This window comes from Salvelinus fontinalis, chromosome 9 (genome assembly GCF_029448725.1).
Source record: "Salvelinus fontinalis isolate EN_2023a chromosome 9, ASM2944872v1, whole genome shotgun sequence".
Classification (NCBI taxonomy): Eukaryota; Metazoa; Chordata; class Actinopteri; order Salmoniformes; family Salmonidae; genus Salvelinus; species Salvelinus fontinalis.
In genome coordinates this window covers 43133318-43155793 of record NC_074673.1, presented here as the reverse complement: position 1 = coordinate 43155793, position 22476 = coordinate 43133318, and the positions used below count along the sequence as shown (strand labels likewise).

The 22476-nt window shown below is 42.8% G+C and overlaps 1 protein-coding gene and 2 pseudogenes across 1 annotated transcript; 1 reads left to right on the top strand and 2 right to left on the bottom strand.

Annotated features, from left to right (window-relative positions):
* The first annotated feature begins 62 nt into the window (after window positions 1-62).
* LOC129861835 (prolactin-like) lies at window positions 63-8626 on the top strand (annotated as a pseudogene).
* A 293-nt stretch (window positions 8627-8919) lies between these two features.
* LOC129861789 (homeobox protein DBX2-like) lies at window positions 8920-14243 on the bottom strand. The gene is made up of 4 exons (XM_055932939.1): window positions 13753-14243; window positions 12460-12549; window positions 10191-10375; window positions 8920-9854 (listed from the first exon to the last, which is right to left on the bottom strand). Exons 1-4 carry the CDS (start codon window positions 14060-14062, stop codon window positions 9579-9581), a joined length of 861 nt encoding a protein of 286 aa, XP_055788914.1. The 5' UTR covers window positions 14063-14243; the 3' UTR covers window positions 8920-9578.
* Window positions 14244-19112: 4869 nt separating this feature from the next.
* LOC129861834 (collagen alpha-1(VIII) chain-like) lies at window positions 19113-22186 on the bottom strand (annotated as a pseudogene).
* Between the last annotated feature and the right edge of the window lie 290 nt (window positions 22187-22476).

Here is a 22476-nt window from a genome sequence, read left to right as displayed (position 1 = left end):
TGGTTATTCTACTGTCTATGATTGATACATTTGATTTAAAATAGCCGAATAGCTGGACTCTTATGGCTAAGGTGAGTGCAGAATGTTTTTTTGTTTTTTTTACATGTGCACAATGTCCTTATAGTGTAAGATGTCCAATGGATGATGAAAATACCATAATATACTGTGTTATTATGTACAACAAACAAGTATTGCCCGAATACACTTTTCAAGTTAATACAATCAATCAATCAAATGTATTTATAGAGTCCTTTTTACAACACCAGTTGTCACAAAGTGCTTATACAGAAACCCAGCCTAAAACCCCAAACAGCAAGCAAAGCAGCTGTAGAAGCATGGTGGCTAGGAAAAGCTCCCTAGAAAGGCAGGAAACTAGGAAGAAACCTAGAGAGGAACCAGGCTCTAAGGGGTGGCCAGTCCTCTTCAAGTCTCCAGTCATCTAAAATGGTGTAGAATTGCATAAAATGTGTTTATAAAAGGTCACATTTTTGGGGGGAACCTAGGCAAATGTTTTTCTGCAAGCATCTCACGCTACTGCTCTATGCCAGTATGTAAAAGCGATGATAATGCATGCATTGTTTTATAATAAAGGTGATATTTTTTTTTGCATTTCGGTACCTCGGTGCCCTCCAGGTCACCTCCCTCTCGGGCTCACTTTTTGTTCTGGTACCTCCCAGTCTACAAATGAAGCACTGAATCTGTCACCTCCACTGTACCACCTTCAATTAGGTCATATGATGACACATAAGGTCACATTGGTATTAGGGATGGAGTGTTTCGAGACTCACACATGGACTTTGTTTGTTAAGGATTTGGAGGGATAGTGTGCAATGTGAGTTCTTTTAGAGTTCTTATGCAGTTCATACCAGGTCATACCAGACTGTGGAGGGCCAGTAAAACTTTATTTCAGGGCTCCATTAAAACACATTCATTAATTTCTGCTGACGCCATTGTGATCTGCCTGATTATCTGTCTCTCTCTTTTTTTCTCTGTCTCTCTTTTCTGATGCGATGCCATTCCGCCTGGTTTCCTTCTGTCCGCCCCAGGGTGTGAGGAGTGGATATGACAAACAGAGACAAAACCATAGCTTTATTACCCCCTCCTCATGTTTAATGAACAACGACGTCATCATACAGTCATAGTCATAGAGTCCAGTCATGTAGTCCAGACAGATGCCTGGAAGGTCAGTGACAGACCACTGCTGACCAACCACAACAAATGTTAACCCATCAACAGAACTGGCAACCAATCGGACAGACCATGAAGCACAGTAAGAGCTGGATGTAGTTTTAACTTGGATTTCCAGTTTACATTTGCTTATGATTTGGGTATCTCCAACTGACTTTTCCTCTTGCTGTTGCTTTCTCTTACATTGGCGTGGGTTGTTTTCCTTGTCCTGGTATATGTGGACCATAAGGCTGGCCGGGCCCCCATCTGTGCCCATAGACAGGTAGGGTGCCATGCACTGTCCCTGGCAGACCTTTTCGACAGGGTATTCAGCTGTATGCCAAAATGCATGGTATCTCCAGCGATCTACACTCAGAGTCGCTCCTCTATTTTAGTCTCCTCTGCCCTCCTTTCTCTTGCTCGTTCTCTCTTTCTCTCACTCTCCTCTCTCAACTTTGAGATTACATCATTACTTATTATGTACTTATTACCCCCTGTTCCTCATTTTTATCATCCTTTTCTGTTGTTTTACATCTCTTCCAAAGGAGCAATTTTTCCTCCCCATGAAAAACCACATTAGAAAACGGAAATGCCACAGCTTTCACAAACTTACACCAGATGACAAGGAGAATGCACAGAGACTAGCAGTGAGCCTAGCACTTAATAGTCTAAATGTTGTTTTGTCTGCATGTGTTTAAACTCCCTCTGCATGTCTCTTCTGCATGTTCATATCTGCACCCTTCTGTATCATGTTAATATAATGACAATTTTTTTTTTTTTTTTATTTCACCTTTATTTAACCAGGTAGGCCAGTTGAGAACAAGTTCTTCATTTACAAAGCGACCTGGCCAAGATAAAGCAAAGCAGTGCGACACAAACAACAACACAGAGTTACACATGGAATAAACAAACGTACAGTCAATAACACAATAGAAAAAATCTATATACTGTGTGTGCAAATGAGGTAAGATTGGGGAGGTAGGGCAATAAGTAGGCCGAAGTGGCGAAGTAATTACAATTTAGCAATTAAACACTGGAGTGATAGATGTGCAGAAGATGAATGTGCAAGTTGAGATACTGGGGTGCAAAGGAGCAAAAAAAAATTAACAATATGGGGATGAGGTAGTTGGATGGGCAATTTACAGATGGGCTATGTACAGGTGCAATGATCTGTGAGCTGCTCTGACAACTGATGTTTAAAGTTAGTGAGGGAGATATGAGTCTCCAGCTTCAGGGATTTTTGCAATTCGTTCCAGTCATTGGCAGCAGAGAACTGAAAAGCCCCGCCTTATCTCAGCTCACTGGTCACCATAGCAGCACCCACCCGTAGCACGCGCTCCAGCAGGTATATTTTACTGGTCACCCCCAAATCCTATTCCTCTTTGGCCACCTTTCCTTCCAGTTCTCTGCTGCCAATGACTGGAACGAATTGCAAAAATCACTGAAGCTGGAGAATCATATCTCCCTCAAAGACTTATAGATGACCTGGAGCCAGTGGGTTTGGCGACGAATATGAAGCGAGGACCAGCCAACGAGAGCATATAGGTCGCAGTGGTGGGTAGTATATGGGGCTTTGGTGACAAAACGGATGGCACTGTGATAGACTGCATCCAATTTGCTGAGTAGAGTGTTGGGGGCAGTCTATGACATCGCCGAAGTCAAGGATTGGTAGGATGGTCAGTTTTACGAGGGTATGTTTGGCAGCATGAGTGAAGGATGCTTTGTTGCGAAATAGGAAGCCGGTTCTAGATTTCATTTTGGATTGGAGATGCTTAATGTGAGTCTGGAAGGAGAGTTTACAGTCTAACAAGACACTTAGGTATTTGTAATTGTCCACATATTCTAAGTCAGAACCGTCCAGAGTAGTGATGCTGGAAGTGCGGGCAGGTGCCGGCAGCGATCGGTTGAAGAGTATGCATTTAGTTTTACTTGCATTTAAGAGCAGTTGGAGGCCACGGAAGGAGAGTTGTATGGCATTGAAGCTCGTCTGGAGGTTAGTTAACACAGTGTCCAAAGAATGGCCAGAAGTATACAAAATGGTGTCGTCTGCGTAGAGGTGGATCAGATTACCACCAGCAGCAAGAGCGACATCATTGATGTATACAGAGAAAAGAGTCAGCCCGAGGATTGAACCCTGTGGCACCCCCATAGAGAATGCCAGAGGTCCGGACAACAGGCCCTCCGATTTGACACACTGAACTCTGTCTGAGAAGTAGTTGGTGAACCAGGCGAGGCAGTCATTTGAGAATCCAAGACTGTTGAGTCTGCCGATAAGAATGTGGTGATTGACAGAGTCGAAAGCCTTGGCCAGGTCGATGAATACGGCTGCACAGTATTGTCTTTTATCGATGGCGGTTATGATATCGTTTAGGACCTTGAGCTTGGCTGAGGTGCACCCATGGCCAGCTCGGAAACCAGATTGCATAGCGCAGAAGGTACTGTGGGATTCGAAATGGTTGGTGATCTGTTTGTTAACTTTGCTTTCGAAGACCTTAGAAAGGCAGGGTAGGATAGATATAGGTCTGTAACAGTTTGGGTCTAGAATGTCTGCCCTTTTGAAGAGGGGAATGACCGCGGCAGCTTTCCAATCTTTGGGGATCTCAGACGATATGAAAGAGAGGTTGAACAGGCTAGTAATAGGGGTTGCAACAATTGCGGCAGATAATTTTAGAAAGAGAGGGTCCAGATTGTCTAGCCCAGCTGATAAGTACGGTTCCAGATTTTGCAACTCTTTCAGAACATCAGCTATCTGGATTTGGGTGAAGGAGAAATGGGGAGGTTTGGGCAAACTGCTGTGGGGGGTGCAGGGCTGTTGACCGGGTTATGGGTAGCCAGGTGGAAAGCATGGCCAGCCGTAGAAAAATGCTTTTTGAAATTCTCAATTATTGTGAATTTATCGGTGTTGACAGTGTTTCCTAGCCTCAGTGCAGTGGGCAGCTGGGAGGTGGTGCTCTTATTCTCCATGGACTTTACAGTGTCCCAGAACTTTTTGGAGTTTGTGCTGCAGGATGCAATTTTCTGTTTGAAAAGCTAGCCTTTGCTTTCCTAACTGCCTGTGTATATTGGTTCCTAACTTCCCTGAAAAGTTGCATATCGCGTGGGCTATTCGATGCTAATGCAGTATGCCACAGGATGTTTTTGTGCTGGTCAAGGGCAGTCAGGTCTGGAGTGAACCAAGGGCTATATCTGTTCCTGGTTCTACATTTTTTGAATGGGGCATGCTTATTTAAGATGGTGAGGAAAGCACTTTTAAAGAATAACCATGTATCCTCTACTGACGAAATGAGGTCAATATCCTTCCAGCATACCTGGGCCAGGTCGATTAGAAAGGCCTGCTCGCTGAAGTGTTTTAGGGAGCGTTTGACAGTGATGAGGGGTGGTCGTTTGACCGCAGACCCATTACGGACGCAGGCAATGAGGCAGTGATCGCTGAGATCCTGGTTGAAGACAGTAGAGGTGTATTTAGAGGGCAGGTTGGTTAGGATGATATCTATGAGGGTGCCCGTGTTTACAGATTTGGGGTGGTACCTGGTAGGTTCATTGATATAATTGATATAATGGCAACGGAAGGGATGGCTGCCGTTTTACGGGCTCCTAACCAACTGTGCCATTTTTATTTTTGCATTGTTTGTAACTTATTTTGTACATAAAGTTGCTGCTACTGTCATTTTTGACTGAAAAGAGCTTCTGGACAGCAGAACAACGATTACTCACCTCGAACTGGACAATGTTTTTTTCTTTAATGGGTCCGACGTGAAGGATATACTGCTTCCCGGAGACCAGGCCCAAATTACTTTAATTCATGTGAAGAAAAGACAGAGATACAGGGGACGAAGGTCGGGGTGCCTTCTGAAGATTTGTAGGTAAGTGAGTAAATTGCAATTACCATCGGTTCTATTGGCCAACATGCAATCACTGGAAAACAAACTGAATGATCTACGGTCGAGACTATCCTACTAACGGGACATTAAAAACAGCAATATTTTATGTTTCACCGAGTCGTGGCTGAATGACGACACAGATAATATAGGGCTGGCTGGGTTTTCCGTGTGTCGGCAAGAAAGAGCAGCTACGTCTGATAAGACGACAACTGGTGCGCAATGTTTACTATTAAAGAAGTCTCGAGGTATTGCTCGCCTGAGGTAGAGTACCTGATGATAAGCTGTAGACCACACTATCTACCAAGAGAGTTCTCATCTATGTTATTCATAGCCGTCTATTTACCCCCACAAATCGATGCTGGCACTAAGACCACACTCAAAGAGCTGTATAACGCCATAAGCAAAAGAAAATGCTCATCCAGAAGCGGCGCTCCTAGTGGCCGGCGACTTTAATGCAGGCAAACTTAAATCCTATTTTCTACCAGCATGTCATATATGCAACTAGAGGAAAAAACACTCTAGACCACCTTTACTTCACACACAGACATGCATACAAAGCTCTCCCTCGCCCTCCATTTGGTAAATCTGACCATAATTATATCCTCCTGATTCCTGCTTACAAGCAAAAACTAAAGCAGGAAGTACCAGTGACTCGCTCAATACGGAAGTGGTCAGATGACGCGGATGCTACGCTGCAGGACTGTTTTGCTAACAAAGACTGAAATATGTTCCGTGATTCATCCAATGGCATTGAGGAGTATACCACCTCAGTCACCCACTTCATCAATAAGTGCATTGACGACATCATCCCCACAGTGACCCACAGTACGCACATAATCCAACCAGAAGCCATGGATTACAGGCAACGTCCGCACTGAGGTAAAGGCTAGAGCTGCTGATTTCAAGGAGCGGGACACTAATCCGGACGCTTATAAGAAACCGCGCTATGCCCTTAGATGAACCATCAAACAGGCAAAGTGTCAATACAGGACTAAGATTGAATGTAAAGTACTTAAGTAAAAATACTATATAGTACTTCTTAAGTCATTTTTTTGAGTATCTGTACTTTACTTGTGTGATAGAAAAATGACATATTTACCGTATTTGTTTGATATTAATAGTTAGCGATTAATACTTAACAAATAGGACATTTCTGTTCTGTTTAATTGTGTGTTTCTGTAAAGAGATGGTTTCCACTCCAGCTTCCTGCAGTTAGTCTGCTAGAGATAGCTTGAGCTGACAATGACTTGGTGATACAAACCTAAAAGCTGGCATTCCATAGACAAGATGTGGTGTGTGTGACCCAATATAGAGATAGCCTGGAAGAGTTTAGAACAATGCCTCATTGTCTCATCTTCCTGGCGTCTGGGAAACTAAGCCGGGTTGGGGGTAAAACACCATCCTGTGTAGATAACCAAGGTGGCTTATGGGAGTTGGAACCAGTCTGACTTAGCATTTTTAAGTCTTATATAAGGTCTCTGTTTTATCTTTATCAGTTAGTCAAGACTGTTGGGTTGACAGTTTAATTATTGCAATAATTAATCGATATTGAATAAAGATGATTGTTTGAAGAAATGACAAAGTCTCTCTCACTTGAAAAGAATATTCCACCACACTTTACTATTTATATTTATAAATTATGTACTTTTTATTCCATACATTTTACCTGACACCAAAAAGTACTCGTAAGGGCAAACAACAACACATCTACCACACTGATCCTCAACACCGGGGCCCCTCACGGGTGCATGCTTAGTCCCCTCCTGTACTCCCTGTTCACCTACGACTGCGTGGCCAAGCAAGACTCCAACACCGTCATTAAGTTTGCTGACGACACAACAGTAGTAGGCCTGATCACCGAAAATGATGAGACAGCCTATAGGGAGGTCAGAGACCTGGCAGTGTGGTTCCAGGACAACAACCTCTCCCTCAATGTGAGCAAGACAAATGAGTTGATCGTGGACTACAGGAAAAGGAGGGCCAAAAATGCCCCCATTAACATCGACGGGGCTGTAGTGGAGCGGGTTGAGAGTTTCAAGTTCCTTAGTGTCCAGATCACCAACAAACTATCATGATCCAAACACACCAAGACAGTTGTGAAGAGGGCACGGCAGCACATTTTCCCCCTCAGGAGACCCAAAAGATTTGGCATGTGTCCCCAGATCCTCAAAAAGTTCTACAGCTGCACCATTGAGAGCATCCTGACCGGTTGCATCACCGCCTGGTATGGCAACTGCTCGGCATCTGACTGTAAGGTGCTACAGAGGATAGTGTGTACGGCCCAGTACATCACTGGGGCCAACCTTCCTGTAATCCATAACCTATATACTAGGCAGTGCCAGAGGAAGGCCCAAAAATCAAAGTCAAAGACTGGTCTCTCTCTGCTACAGCACGGCAAGCGGTACCGGGGGGCCAAGTCTAGGACCAAAAGCTCTTTAACAGCTTTTATCCCCTAGCCATAAGACTGCTGAACAATTAATCAAATGGCCACTCGGACTATTTACATTGACGCTCGCTATTTATTACCTATGCATAGTCACTACCCCTACCTAAATGTACAAATGTACGACTAACCTGTACCCCCGCACATTGACTTGGTACAGGTACCTTCTGTATATAGCCTCATTATTGTTATGTAATCTTATTGTGTAACTTTTTTGTATTTCTTTACTTTAGTTTATTTAGCAAATATTTTGAACTGTGTTGTTGGTTAAAGACCCGGTAACGTTGTTGGTTAAAGTCCCGGTAACGTCTACACCTTTTGTATTCACAGCATGTGACAAATAAAATTTGATTTGATTTGACAAGTGGTAGTCTCTTGTCTGCCTGCTCTGTATAGTACTGTAGAGTAAAGTTGAGCATAATTGATTCCAATGGTATAAGTGAGTAAAACTGACTTACCTGGACAGATGAAAGTGTAATAACTATCAATAAAAGTTATTGTCTGTATCTGATTTGGACCCAGCCGCCCCCCCCCTTCCTGCCAGAGAGAGGAGCTGACAGAGGTCATCCTGAAGCTTCTGGGGGCTTGGGGAGAACCCCTGTCCCAGCTCCACCACAGCATGGCTCACGGCCAAGCTCAGACTCAGCACCAGGACCAGGAGTTTAACCACTACAGCTCCAACAAGTCTCTGGCGATGAGCGACATGCTGCAGGAGTTACAGAACGGAGTGGAGAGAGTGGCTGAGAAGGTACGAGTCAGACACTGTGTGTGTGTGTGTGTGTGTGTGTGTGTGTGTGTGCGTGCGTGCGTGCGTGCGTGCGTGCGTGCGCGTGTGCGTGCGTGCAAAAGAGTGCGACTACTATGTGCATACAGTACTTCCATCTCTGCAGCCTGTTGTCTATAGTGATTTGTATCCCACAGACACGGTCTCTGTATGTTTATCTGCCTCAGATGCAGTTGATGGGAATGATCAGTAACTCTCTGAGGCCCTGGCTCTTCCCCCCTCCTCCTCCCCCCCACCTCGGAGATTGACCCCATGGACCACCAGTACCTCCTCTACTGCTTCAGACGAGACTCCAACAAGGTCCAGAGCCGCATCCTCAAGTATACCATCCTCCCTGAGCAGGGCTGTTGAGGTGTGTCCAGCCGTCCAAACCACAATCTATCATCCGCTCTGGTTGCACAGTTCCAGCATGTCATCTGACATTCGCTATGGTTGATTTGCATACGGTTACATTTATTGGGCATTTTATATTTGTAAAATCTGTCATTTATTTGATATTTTCCCTGAGGTCCTTGGTTAAAAGCACTATCTTTAGTGATGAAGTGTATTTTTGTAAATATTGAAGACTAACTTATTAAGTTTGTCTTGTACTACTATGGAATGCTCAGCGTCTTGAATATTAACATGGAATGAAGAAATCAGCATTTAATGAATCATTTTATTTACAGATTTTCTTTCAGTTAGGAGTAAAACAAACATTCTGAACACAATATTACATGTTAAAGCATTTACGCATGGTTGTGTGTAGCTGACTAACCTTCAATGTGTGTTAATATACAATGTATGGTCTAATAAATGTTTTGTTTTTGAGATTTGTATTGATCATTCAAAAACACTTTCCAAAAACACATTCAAAAACACTTTTAGTCAGTCTACAAAATGTTGCTACACAATAGCAACCCACACAATATTAAAATGACAAGTATTTTATTGTTATGGAGTGTTAGTCGTTTTATCCAATGCTCAGACACTCCCTTTTCAATCATGCCTCACAACACTGACCCTCATCTTCCCACTGGGCACAGACGTCATTTCAACTTGTAGTTTTGGTTTACATTTGGTTGAGTTGTCAACTAACATGAATTCAATGTAAAATCAACAAAAGAAATGACCATGCCGTTGGATTGAGGTAAAACGTTGGATGAAAAAAAAGACTAAATTGCCTTATGTTGAGGACTTTTTTCCAATCCAATCAGTTTCCACGTTGATTCAACATCATGTATAATTTTTGGTTGAAATGACGTGGAAACACCGTTGATTCAACCAGTTTTTGCCCAGTGGTTTCTCTCATTCTTTCATCTTCTCAGGGGTCAGAGGTCAAAGTGTGTCTGTGCAGACTCAGTGGCTGTATCAAAGTCACATGTTTCTTGCATGGCTCTTTCTCTATGGTAACTCCTGTTTCCCTGTCCCACTGCTGTGATGATGATCTGTCTAATGCCGTGCCCGTGCTTTCTGGTGCCTCCTCTTCCTGTTTGCAGCCCCGGGACATGAGCTCCTCCATGGGGGAGCGGCCGCTGTGGGCCTCCTTCTCCTTACAGTTTCTCCACTTCATCCTCCGGTTCTGGAACCAGATCTTCACCTACAGTAGACACACAGATCAGTGAGAGGTTCAGACTGAGGTGCCATTCATTTTGTTTAGTCAAATCTAAGTCTATGATACAGCAGAGAGCATGATCTATTTGATCTACTTACAATTATCACAGTAGTGAAAGTCGTACTGTAATAGCATTTTGAGATGAGGAACACTTACAATAGAAGTGGCTCTATATATTTACTAAATCTAGGCTGGAGCACCCAAATAATATGTGTTTGTATGCAATGAAGAGGTGAGATGAGATGGCCTATAATGTAGCATGTGATGTAAAATGAGGTTGTTATGGGCACCGACCTAGACAGGAGATATATGGTATCCTACCTGAGACTCCTTCAGGCTGAGATCTGCTGCCAGTTTGTTCCTGTCTGTCTTGCTGATGTACTTCTGTCTCTTGAACGTTTTCTCCAGCTCCTTCCTCTGTTCCTCAGAGAACACCGCCCTCCTCAGGATCCCTCGCCGGGATTTGGGGCTCGTATCCGGGGACCACATGGGAATGTTGGCTCCCTCTGGAAGGTCAGAGGTCAAAATCATTCATATTAATGTTTTTATTCCATCTAATAATAACCTGAAAGGGAAATGTCACAGGGTTATGGATGAGTTAACTCATTTGCATTGACGTATATTCTCTGTTGCATGAAGGCAATGGCACATTGCACTACTAGAGACAAGTACCAATTATTGAATATGGAAATGGGTCTAACTTAAATAAGGTCAATAACAAGCATGCATTTGAATAAGAAAATAAATGTATTATATTTCCATATCAAGCGTACCGAAATAGAAAATAATCCAAATAATAAATGGGGAAATTAACTGCAGCATTATTCTGGTTTATCATGTCCAGTCCAGTCCAAAGCACTGAATATATCCTCATACTGATGATAAAAGGCAGACTCACTCATCCACTAAATGGCTCACTTCCTGACTCACTATCTACATGGATTGTGCCCATCTACTGTAGCCAATCTTATACACGCTTACTCTCCACTTGCGTCAATCTGTCTAATTTAACAAAATGGGGGTGACTAAAGAGAGAATGGAGACCCGTTTTCACAGGGGAGAAAGGGATTTGGTGAACTCTGAGGAGCAATCCCACGCTGCCTCACTCACAGGTGCACGCACAACAAAAGTCAAGTGGAACAATTTACCAAATACCATTGAGCAATGCCTTTTTAATCTGTACGACAAATCTGCACACAGACCACCTCGGGGGAGCGAGTAACCGGTTTAGACATGCTCCTCAGGCCTCCATTGGGCCTCAATGGCTTCCACTTAAACGGACGATTAACAGGTCACTCCCGGGGGCTACGTGTGTGTCTGCCCCCTTGGTCTGAGCTCACAACCCTGAGGAACCCACCACAAAAGAGACTGTTTGTTGAAAGGCCACTACTCTTGCTGGCTCAGCGCTCCTCACTAAATCTTTTCTCTTGCAGGTATGGGCCCGGTTCTATGGGAAGATGAGCTCGAATAAGTCTATAAAAGTCACTTTCATTGAGTTCTTTATGTTCCATTAAGGGAACTTTAAATGGGCAGGAATGAGAGTGAGGTGACAGGAGAAAGGAGGGAGTCGGGAAACTGGGTTCTTTGGCCACACAAAGGGTTAGTGGGCTGTTCCCGGGCACAGCCCCCTTTCTGCAGAGGAATGGCTGTGTTTTCTGTGTTTTTGTGCTTCGCAGAATTCATTGCTGCGGGGAAAAATTGCAGCGGGGTCGCGTGTGGATGGTGGAGTGAAAGTGCCGATTGGTCACGGCCGGGCATGGCATTGTCCTGTTGCTGGGCACTGTGGGAAAGTGTCAGCCCACTAAGAGGGACCAGGGGGTATTTACTGAGGGATGCTATTTGCTGCCTCACTTGTCAGAAGTCACAGGACTTAGCAACTAGCATCACAACCCTGACAGAAGTTAGGATAAATCGATGTTGTCCACATAATGAGACTTTCCCTATGAAAAGGTTAGTACAGACTTCGCAACAAATGCAATTACATAATATAATTCAGATCCATATTCCAGGGGATATAGATTCTGGTTTGATCTACATTTGTCAGATAATCAGCTACAGGAAATCATCTTAAGAGCATCATTATAAACACAAACAATCCCTTCCTTTGGCAGGATCATAAACAGTTTCCTCAGACTGGACCAATTATCACAGTTGGATCAACTATCAGCCAAGCGTTCCTTTTTGCTGAGGCTGAGCTCAATGCCACTGAGAGGCAATAAAAATGTCACACCGAGACCAATAACAGAGTGTTACAGTGGCATCTCACTGATCATTACAGTCCTAATCTGACAGAGACAAAATGTTTATTAGCTCTGCATATTTGAGTGAGTCGGTGTGTGTATCTATATGAGTGCAAATGCAGGCCTCTACAGCCATAAAAGCCCCCCCACCACCGCTCCATAACCTCCTCCCCACCCTACTCCCTGGGTCTAAATAGCTGTGAATGGTCATGAATAGCAGTGCAGAGAGTTGAGTGGAGAATGAGCTCCCTGGCATTGCATCAGTAATTAGCCGTAGAGAGTATAGGAAACCCTGCTGCTAATGCTTAGAGAGGAGCTGAGGCATCGCTGATGAAGCATAAAACACTCACCGGAGAAGACAGACGGAGGGCTGGACCCACCACAGCACACTGCTGCCAGCAGATACTGAGGGCCCCGTAGAAACACACTGCTCAACAGGCCTGTAGAGAGGAGGGTGGGAGGGAGGGAGTTTCATTCAATTACACTGTAAATGTATAATAAATGCTGGCAGGTGAAAATCCATGAATGAACTGTGGTGGAAGTATATATATTTTTCTGCTAAACCATCCACTCAGTGTAAAAACAATTACATACATCATGTTTTGAGTAGCCAAATGATTATCGTCTGGAAATTAAATGTATTAAAAATAAATTAATGGCTGTAGTGAAATTAAATGTGGTAGAACATAACAGCATTTGGTTATACAGTATGTCATTAAAGGGACAATCTGTAGTTTGCTACATTCATTTTTGGACTAATAAATTAATGATACACACTCAATGATTCTTTAAGAATATTATATATGTCTCATGAGCTTAGTTCAACTGTTGTTCATCATCAGAAAACAAAATATAAGCTTGTCTTAGTCAAGTCTTTGTAAATAAAGCACTATATAGCCTCAAAAAATGGTTAAAACTATAATTTGATAGCATGGACGGTTAGTCCTTGCATCCATAGCTCTGTCTAGGAATTTGAGAGTGGTTACATTTCTCCAGACCTATCCCTCAGCTATTTACCAAAACAAGGGCGGGGATATTTCTTTGTTATTGTTTCAACTGTTGATTGCTGTTGTAATATTCTGCTTTGACTGGGATTAACATTGGGATTAGTGCTATGTTATGTCTTATTTCTTAGAATAGATCTTAAACATAAGCCTTCTTCTGTAAACGTTTTGATAAATACAATTTCTAATGTTTTAGAATTATATTTACAAAAAAGAAAGCAAATTAAGAAAAGTGCATACATTTTTATCTGATATTATGTTACTAAAAATAAATATTATATCTGAACTGAACACAGGAAAGACAAGTAAAGTAAGATATTGTAGTGTTCGCACTTCCTTAAAGTAGCTTTTTAATGATACATCTTTATAAAAATGTTTTATGTTATTTCTGGAAATACACTAAACTTGATTAACTCTGAATGATTCAGATTATGTTAAATAACTGGTTTGGTCAAATGGGAAGAACATCTTTTGTCATTAGACAAGATATATTCAAAGAAGTTTGTTACAAAATCAGAAACGTGCATTTTCCCCAAGTGTGGTTTCAAATGTCTACAGGCTAGATCTCACAATCAATAATATGATAGAATAGCATACATAATACTCATCATGATGTCTTGTATCATATGAGGCTTTTACCTGAGTGTGACCGAGGAGGAAGCCCCCTGTCTTTGACTCGTTTACAGTTCTGACTCTGGCCCTCGTAGACAACATGCTGAGGGCCCCAGGTTCTCCTGTGGTGGCCGGTCAGGGGACCCCTGAAGAACCCACCTGTTGGTCCATCTGAGTTGGGCGAGGATGAGGAAGAGGACGGCCCCGCCGAGCGCAGCAGATTGTCGATGAGGAAGCTCTTCCCTGATCTCCCAAAGCCTGGGTGAGTAGGTGAAACTGCCGCCATATTCATGCTCTTCTTCCCGCTCTGCTTCTGTCCTGCGATCATCCCCTTCATGTGACCCTAAGGAAAGCTCCCTCACTCACCTCACAGCACAGCAGTCACAGGGCCAAGTAACACAAGTGACTCCAGTCTGAGCTATAATCCCTCCAAGACTAAACAGGGCCAACTTCATTAAAGTACCAGGAAAACAAAAGTTCTCTCTAACTCTCTTCTTCTCTGCTGTCCTTCTCTTCTCCAGGGTCTGCAGTTTGCTCCGGGGCTGCCTTGTGATTGGCTAAGAGGCTCTAATGTGATTCTCAATTCAGATAAGACTGGGTCCGTTCTGGAGTGGCAGAAGGTGTGTCCGTCTCCATTCATTATGTCAACTTGCCTATTAAATGATAGACACCCGAGACAATGGACTGCTGGCCAAAGTTTAACGTGGACCAAATGTATTTCTCAGTCTTGCAGTAAATAGTTTTCTATTTTCTGCAGCCACCTTCAGAGCACCCATTGTGTCCCATAGAAAGGCATGGAGGCAATTAAATAGTTGCAGCTTCGTTCACACAGTGCATAATAATGTTATTTGGTTTGGTTTGATCTAGGTCACCGTTTGTGTTAAGTTTGTTGCACGACGACCAACGAGGAAAAAAAGTTAATTCCCACATAGAATGTGATTCTGCACATTGCGTTCTCATTAATACATTTTTCAAAAGTCAATAATTGTATAATTATTCTGATGGTGTAATACTGTCCAAGTGTGACATAGAACTGAAATATCCTTGACATTTAAATGAACATTTTTCCCCCTTTGTTTTCTAGTCAAATGTCAGACTTATCAGGTCATTCATATTCAACTTCTGACTCTATGAACTCAAACCAATTAATACCTCTTTCAGATTGCCTCTGTAATGGCCTAAGTGCTATTCCCCAGCCACTTCCCTCCTCTTTTCAGTGACTATTTGGACCACTCCACTATGGCTTGTCACTCACACATTTGACAGGCCTATTGGTTCCTGCTTGAGATAGAAAATTACTCTGCCCCCGGTTGCCAGATTCTGTCTGTTTAAAAAAAGACTTACTGTCCAGCTTGACAGAAATATGCACAAAGCTGATACAGTACTGTATGTGAAGGATCTACTGCAGTTAACGCCAGGATCTGATGTGGACGAAAGGGAGAGACTTTGTAAGAGATCAGAACTATAGACTCTACTCCTACTGTACTGTGGAGTTGAAATATCTAAGATCAAATTAAGTGGTTATGTGGGAAGAATTAGACTAGGGCTGCAGTTTATCACTGTATATAATATTGCCGTGAATTCCGGAGTAGCCAAACTGGGACTCAAACCCAGAACTGTTGTTATACATTCATTGAATTTCAGAGGCACAGTTGAAGCCTACAGACACACAAACACAGTGAGGTTGCGTGTGGTATATATTAGCCAATGGGCGGCTGGCGTCACGTGTAACCATGTAACCCTGATCTGACTGCTCCTGCTAATGATACTCAGCCTCATAATAGAGGAGCTGGGGAAAAGGAGGCCGACTGAAATGAAACAAAATTGGGGGACAGTAAACAAGCATGTCCGGGCAGGGAGAGGGGGGGTGCACGGTTCGGGGGACACCTCATGCTGGGCATGGAAATTGCTCCAGACAGCCGGGCCCATTGTCTGGCCACCAGGGAGCCAAAGGTTGCTTGTAATCAAATTTGAGGTTTTATATTCCCCAGACTAGTGGAGAAAGCGACTGTGGTGTCTCGTGTGAGGGGTGTTAGTGGGCTCAGGCTGTGCTATCTACCTCTGTGTGTACCTAATGCGGGTTTACATGCTCCACATGGGCCGCTGTTTGTGATACTGCCATAGGCTTTTGTCTGGTGCGGAAGGGAGCCATTTGTTCATGACACAGTGAAGCACAGGCTGAGCCACAGGCAGCAGTGTGAGACGATTAATCTCCACATAAATAGATACTGCAAAAGCAAAGTATTACATTCATAAAGCACACTGCAGCTCTTAGGATAATGGCTGCAAGATGAGTGCTATGTTGTTTGTGTAAGAGTGGTGTCATTTGAGAAGCTGATGATGTAACGTGCATGTTTCTTTGAGTTGTTCCATTTCAGCTCTGTACCAAAGAGGGTTATTTCCTTGATGATTTTGACTACACTTTGTGTGTGGCTTATAATCTTGTAAGACTTGATATTTGGTATGAAAAGCATCGTTAGGATTCACAACTTGTTAATGGGACAGACTCCGTAGGTAGCATTCCAAGGGAGGGAGGTATAATTGAGCCATTGGGAATGCAGTTCTTGAAAATACCCTGAAAGCAAGTTCATGTGAATTTATTTGATGTCCATTCTACTTTCTATTGGAGGGAAAAAGTGGGGTCCCCCATTCAGAGCTCCACAATGGTCCTGTTGAGATCCAGCACTGTGCAGACCAGCTGAGGTCCTTTCTGTCCCTGGCCTCTTAAAAAGATACCGGGCCATTACACACTCAATTGATATTCCACCACTCGAACTTAATATCATGAATGGAGGGCCAGACTCTATGAATCAGAAGACAATGCGCTTAGCTTAGCAGCAAACTGGCACTTTGTGTGGTGTCTGTGGCAGCAGCGAGGAAGTGTCTAATGTGAGGCTCACAATTGTGCTTCTATAGAGTTCTAATGAGCTTCAGCGTGGAGGATGAATGGTCAAGCCCATTCAGAGCCAGCTCTGTGCACACCCACACAATGGAACCCAGATGAGGGGAGGCAGGCAGGCACTGCACTGCAGGAACACTGCCAAGCAAAGCTATGACAGTCTGTAATATATAGCAAGACAACGAGAAAGAGATATATCAAATATAACCCCACGCTGAATACCCAGTGGGCACACCACGTCATTTCAACGTGGATAATTGGGTAATATCTGGTTGAGACGTTGATCAATGACATTACAACCTATATTCACCCACTCAAACAGGTGTTAGAATTAGATTAATTTAGATAAAAGTTGGACACATGTTCAATATGTTCTCACTATGCTTTCAACCATCTAAAAAGCACAGCCAAGTTCCAGTGCAAAAAAAATTATGTCTGATTTTTGGTTTAGTTGTCTCGCAAATGTCTATCACTGCGCCTTCAACCATTTAAAAGCAAAGTTCAAAAGGGAATACAATGTCAGATATTTAGTTTATTTATACAACAGATGAATGTGTTATTACTGTACCTCATCTAATAGCAGAACCAAATGACCCGGATTACAGTTGAGAATACCTTAAAAGTACACGGTGCAAGCTTTATTTGATTACATAAGAAGATATTTATAGTTACAGTAATGTCAAATGAATGATTTATATGTTGATTTCACATCTCCATCTCAACCAAAAAGCAAAGACAAAAATAGGACTAAATCAAATCAAACTTTAAATGTGCTTTAAATAAAGTTTGATGTGATTTAGTCCTATTCTTTAACTTACATTCTTGGTTGAGATGGAGACGTAAATCCAACATATCAATTATTATTATGTAGACAAACTGGAATTAAAGACAGGCTAAGTCAGTGGCACAGATGGAACTATCCAAGCAGACGTTTCAAATGTTGACATTTGTCTGTGTTGACAACCACAAACAATATCATTAAATATCATTGCATTTGAAATCAACCAGAGCTTGAAACCCTAGCCCTATTGTATTGTCTATTTTTAGTTGAATTCTGTGTTGAATTGAAACAAAAGCTGTTGATGACTTCCCAAATGCTATATAAAATAGCATCATTGATGATACATGAGTGAGAAAGTATGGTCACATTTCATTTGCTTTGTTATACCTACTCTTTGGAATGACTTTGCAACAGTGAATCTGTTTCGTTTTTAAGTGGTGATCTCTCAATGGTCACTCTCAAGATAGCACATTGGTAGTAGTCAGGTACAAATATCATTGCAGGGCTGGGCTTAGTTAAACCCTGGATGGGAGACCAGATGGTAGTGGTAGATACAGTAGATCAATTCTCCAGTAGGAGGACCTGCCCAGCCTATTGCTTGTTTTCTGATAGAAGATATAACGTTGACGATCTGAAAGTCACAATTTCAACATATTTTATGCAAGGTTTGTCTATGATGAAATGTGGTTACCATGATGACATAATCCTTTGGTTGAAATGTCACCCTCAAAACAACAGTTGATGAGGTTTTTCATTACCCGCGTAAATTCCTCGTCACAATATGTTGACGAAGGACATTGAAACAACATTGATTCAACCAGTTTGTGCCTAGTGGGTAAATGTGTGGTTTCATTGTTTTGACTGAGTTGAATGTACATATATTTAGCGTTACTGTCACTGGTAATATGTGTTATTATAGTAAACAAAGAACAATGTTATTTGTTTGAGCTTACCATGCAGGGAGCTCAGCCATGCACACCCTGATGTGACTGAGTCACTATTACAGACAGTAAGTAGCAGTTCCTGCCGTGTGTGTGTGTGTGTGTGTGTGTGTGTGTGTGTGTGTGTGTGTGTGTGTGTGTGTGTGTGTGTGTGTGTGTGTGTGTGTGTGTGTGTGTGTGTGTGTGTGTGTGTGTGTGTGTGTGTGTGTGTGTGTGTGTGTGTGTGCGTGTGTGTGTGTGTGTGTGTGCCTATCTGCTGTAACCCCATAGAGGGGTCATAATAGTTTGTAGACCTACAGACGATTTTGTGAGAGGACCAATTTTCAGGATGTCTCATGGTCTGACAAATATTGCTTGTGTGTGTGCGTGTGCGCGTCTGTGTGTCGGTCTATCTGCTGTAGCCCCAGAACATCACAACGACATAAGGCTCATGTCTCCTCAGACTCTCATGACTATCATTCACGAGTCTAAGGACCGGACATCATCGTCACAGCTGCATTCCGCTTCACAATCACCATGATTAAGTCTGTATCCAGCGGGTTTATCCAACTGAATGGGGTAAAAATGTATGGAAGTTGGAATAAAGACATGGGGGAAATCAATCGACTCAATGCTCTGAAGACATTCACCCTTCAAGAAAATAACACAACCACCAGTATTAGTAGCTTTTTAGTGATTATGAAGGAACATCTTAGCCCCAGAACTGCTCACATCAGAAAGCTTTTTGTTACGGCAGTTCATTGCAGCATACAGTATGGTGCTCCCCTCACATAGGGAAGAGTAGGAAGCCACTGTATGTGGTTTGGGAACCATTGCAATGGACTCCATGGTCTTTGGGGAGACGTATCGAGACCACATCGCCCTCCTCCAGCTCTAAAGACAATGTATTAGACACACGTGCATCCTATCCATTAGAATCATATATAGAATTATCCATAACTTTCTGATTATTGTGGTGGAGGAAAACGGTCATATAATGTATAGTGTGGTAATTATGGGCTGTACATCTGAAGTAGTATACCTTTTTTCACTGGTGCTGTGAAGATGCTTGCAGTTGGGTTGTAGGTCATGCCAGTGTTGAAGACTCTACTGTATACCAATATTCATTATTGAACGGTCCTACTTGTCCTAAATTAGCCCAACTAGCAGAGAAGGCCACCTTTGGTCTGACTGGGCTCTCTGCCTTTAGCTCCTCCACCTCCCTCTCACTGACTGTGACTCTGGCCTTCAAGGCTGTGTTCCCACTCTCACTGGCTGTCACTCTGGCCTCCATAGCTGACAGTTCATCAGCTTGGGCTGCATTTCCTGTCTTCAGCTCCTGCACATCCTCCTTGGTCAGCCTAAGCTAAAGTTGTTGCTCCTCCGCCTGGTCCTCCCTGTCCTTCAGTCTGGCTTCCGTGTTCCTCAGCTCTGTTCTCCATTCCACCACCATGTCTCTTAGTTCTTTCAGCTCGGTCCAGATGTCAGTGGTTGTAGTTGTCCTGCTGCTTGTCTGTTTGCAGGTCGTCTCTGTAGCTTTAGTCCGTTGGCTCTCGATCAAACTCTCTCTGATCCCTCTGCTCTCTCCCTGAGCCCATAATCCAGACAGACAGATTAGCAACACCAGCAGATCTACAGCACCCCTTATTCTAAAACAACACCGAGGTGTTCTATGAGCCGCAGTCCCCTTCTTGATATGCACTCAGAAAGTAGTGAGCCAACACGTAAGCTGTAATGTATTCTGATAAAGTGAAACACTGGGTGAGCTGCAGACCTCATAGCAGATTGTTTGAATCTGACAGTGCATAAAGCTGTGGGAGAACGCAACCCATTATTTGTTTGATGTTCTCTCCATCTCCATAAAGTCTGCACATGTTAGCCCTGGGTTTACAGCTTTTGTGGATTAGGTATACACTCCCGTCCGTATTTATTTGGAGAGTGAAGCTACGTTTTCTGATTTGGCTCTATACTACAGCATTTTGGAATTGAGATCAAATGTTTCATGAGGCGACAGTACCAAATGTCACCTTTAATTTGAATGTGAAAAAATTCAAATAAATCAATATCTGTTTTACTGTTTAAAAATGAAAGCACTTTATGTATCTAGCCCCCCCCCCCCCCCCCCCCATTTGAAGAAGTCATAAGTATTTGGCCAAATTCACTTAACCTCTACTGCGCACATTTAGGTTTTTAATGGAAAAACAATTCCATATGATTTTTTGGAAGATGAAGTATTTCTGATTGCAGACCCAGAATAGCCAAAGGAGGTGATAGGTGGGAATGAGGACCCATGATTGTACAAAAACAATACTTGAATTTATTACAGATGCAGGGTTTCAGGATACATGGCTTGTCTCCTTAGCACCAACATTCAGGATACAAAAACGGACAAAAATGACAGCGAGTCTAAAGCTCAGCCCCTCAATAGGGTTCCTGCTGCAGCTAAGACAAGGCCTAAATGCTAAACATCATAACAAGGAATTACCCCTTTCCAGCTCTCGCCCACTGGGAAGCCAGGCCTAGCCAATCAGAATTCGTTTTTCCCCTCTAAAAGGGCTTTATTACAGACAGAAAGACTCCTCAGCACCCGCCTCCTCCTCAGACGATCCTGCAGATGAAGAAGTCGGATGTGGAGGTCCTGGGCTGGCGTGGTGCACGTGCTCTGTGGTTGTAAGGCTGGTTGAATGTACTTCCAAATTCTCTGAAACAACGTTGGAGGCGGCTTATGGTAGATCAATTAACAATCTTATTATCTGGCAACAGCTCTGTTGGACATTCCTGCCGTCAGCATGCCAATTGCACGCTCCCTCAAAACTTGAGATATCTGTGGCATTGTGTTGTGTGACAAAACTGCACATTTTAGAGAGGCCTTTTATTTTCCACAGCACAAGCCACACCTCTCAGGTGGATGGATTATCTTGGCAAAGGAGAAATGCTCACTAAAAGGGATGTAAAACAAATGTAAACACAAAATATGAGAGAAATAAGCTTTTTGTGCATATGGAACATTTCTGGGATTTTTTTAAATTTAAGCTCATGAAATAGCGGGACCAACACTTTACATGTTGCATTTATATTTTTGTTCAGTGTACATAAGACCAAAGTATCAACTCTCCCCAGCCTCCATACAGTGGAACCACAGTGACGCCACCTGTTCTGATCCAGTATTTCTACTAATATATTGGTCAAATCTCTGTAATTCCCAAACACGCTCACTAGATGGCACCAAGAAATAGAACTCAGACCAATATCAAGTGTTCCACTGCAAAAGCAGGATTTTTACTTACCATTGAGCTGTATTGTTAACTTGAAGCTTGTAGGTAACAAGTCCATAGGCTTATTAATAACTCACCATAATATGAATGAATGTATCTTAGCAATAGGAGCATTGTCTGTATTTATATGATCTCTCACCATTTTGGATAATGCCAGACTTGGAATTCTTCAGGCTTAAAATCATAAGTCTTATCCCAATTATTCAAATATATGTTTTCCAGACAAGTCAATTGTCATGGCTCCTGCACAGGACACATGAAGATTGTATAATCACAACAAGTCTAGTATTAGAAGTGATTTATGTAACAGTCAAGGAGAACTGTCACTACGAAGCTTGTACAGTATCAGGTTACAGTATAATATCCCATAGGAGCTGAACGGAGCACTGGGGGCCGAGAATAGCCATTTCCCCAAGCTAGTTTCAAACACAAATACCCTGAAGTAGCTACCAACACTGACTATGACTGCTTAATGCCGTAGCCTTTTTGATATTTGTATTGCTAGTTGCCAAGATTATAGAGAGTGGGTGAGTTCCCAAATGAACGGCTGGCTATGCATCCTCCATCTGCCTACTCTCTCTGTCATTGTCATAAGAGGCTGTTTGCATTGTTGTTTATTTTTGGCTGCACGGCCACATGTTTGAATTACTTTATTTTCCTGACAGCACTTTAGGAAATGATGACATGTGGGCATTACAAAGTAATTACATTTCCTGTGCCTTGACCCAGATGAGATTCAGTATTAATAATGAATTGAGAGTTGGAAGCTCTCTCATACAGCAGATGTGCTTCCTTGGCACGGTTGTCGTATTGGAAACAATAACTTGGTTTTATTCACAATGGCTGCCCAGTGTTACCAAAGATAGGTTGAAGAGT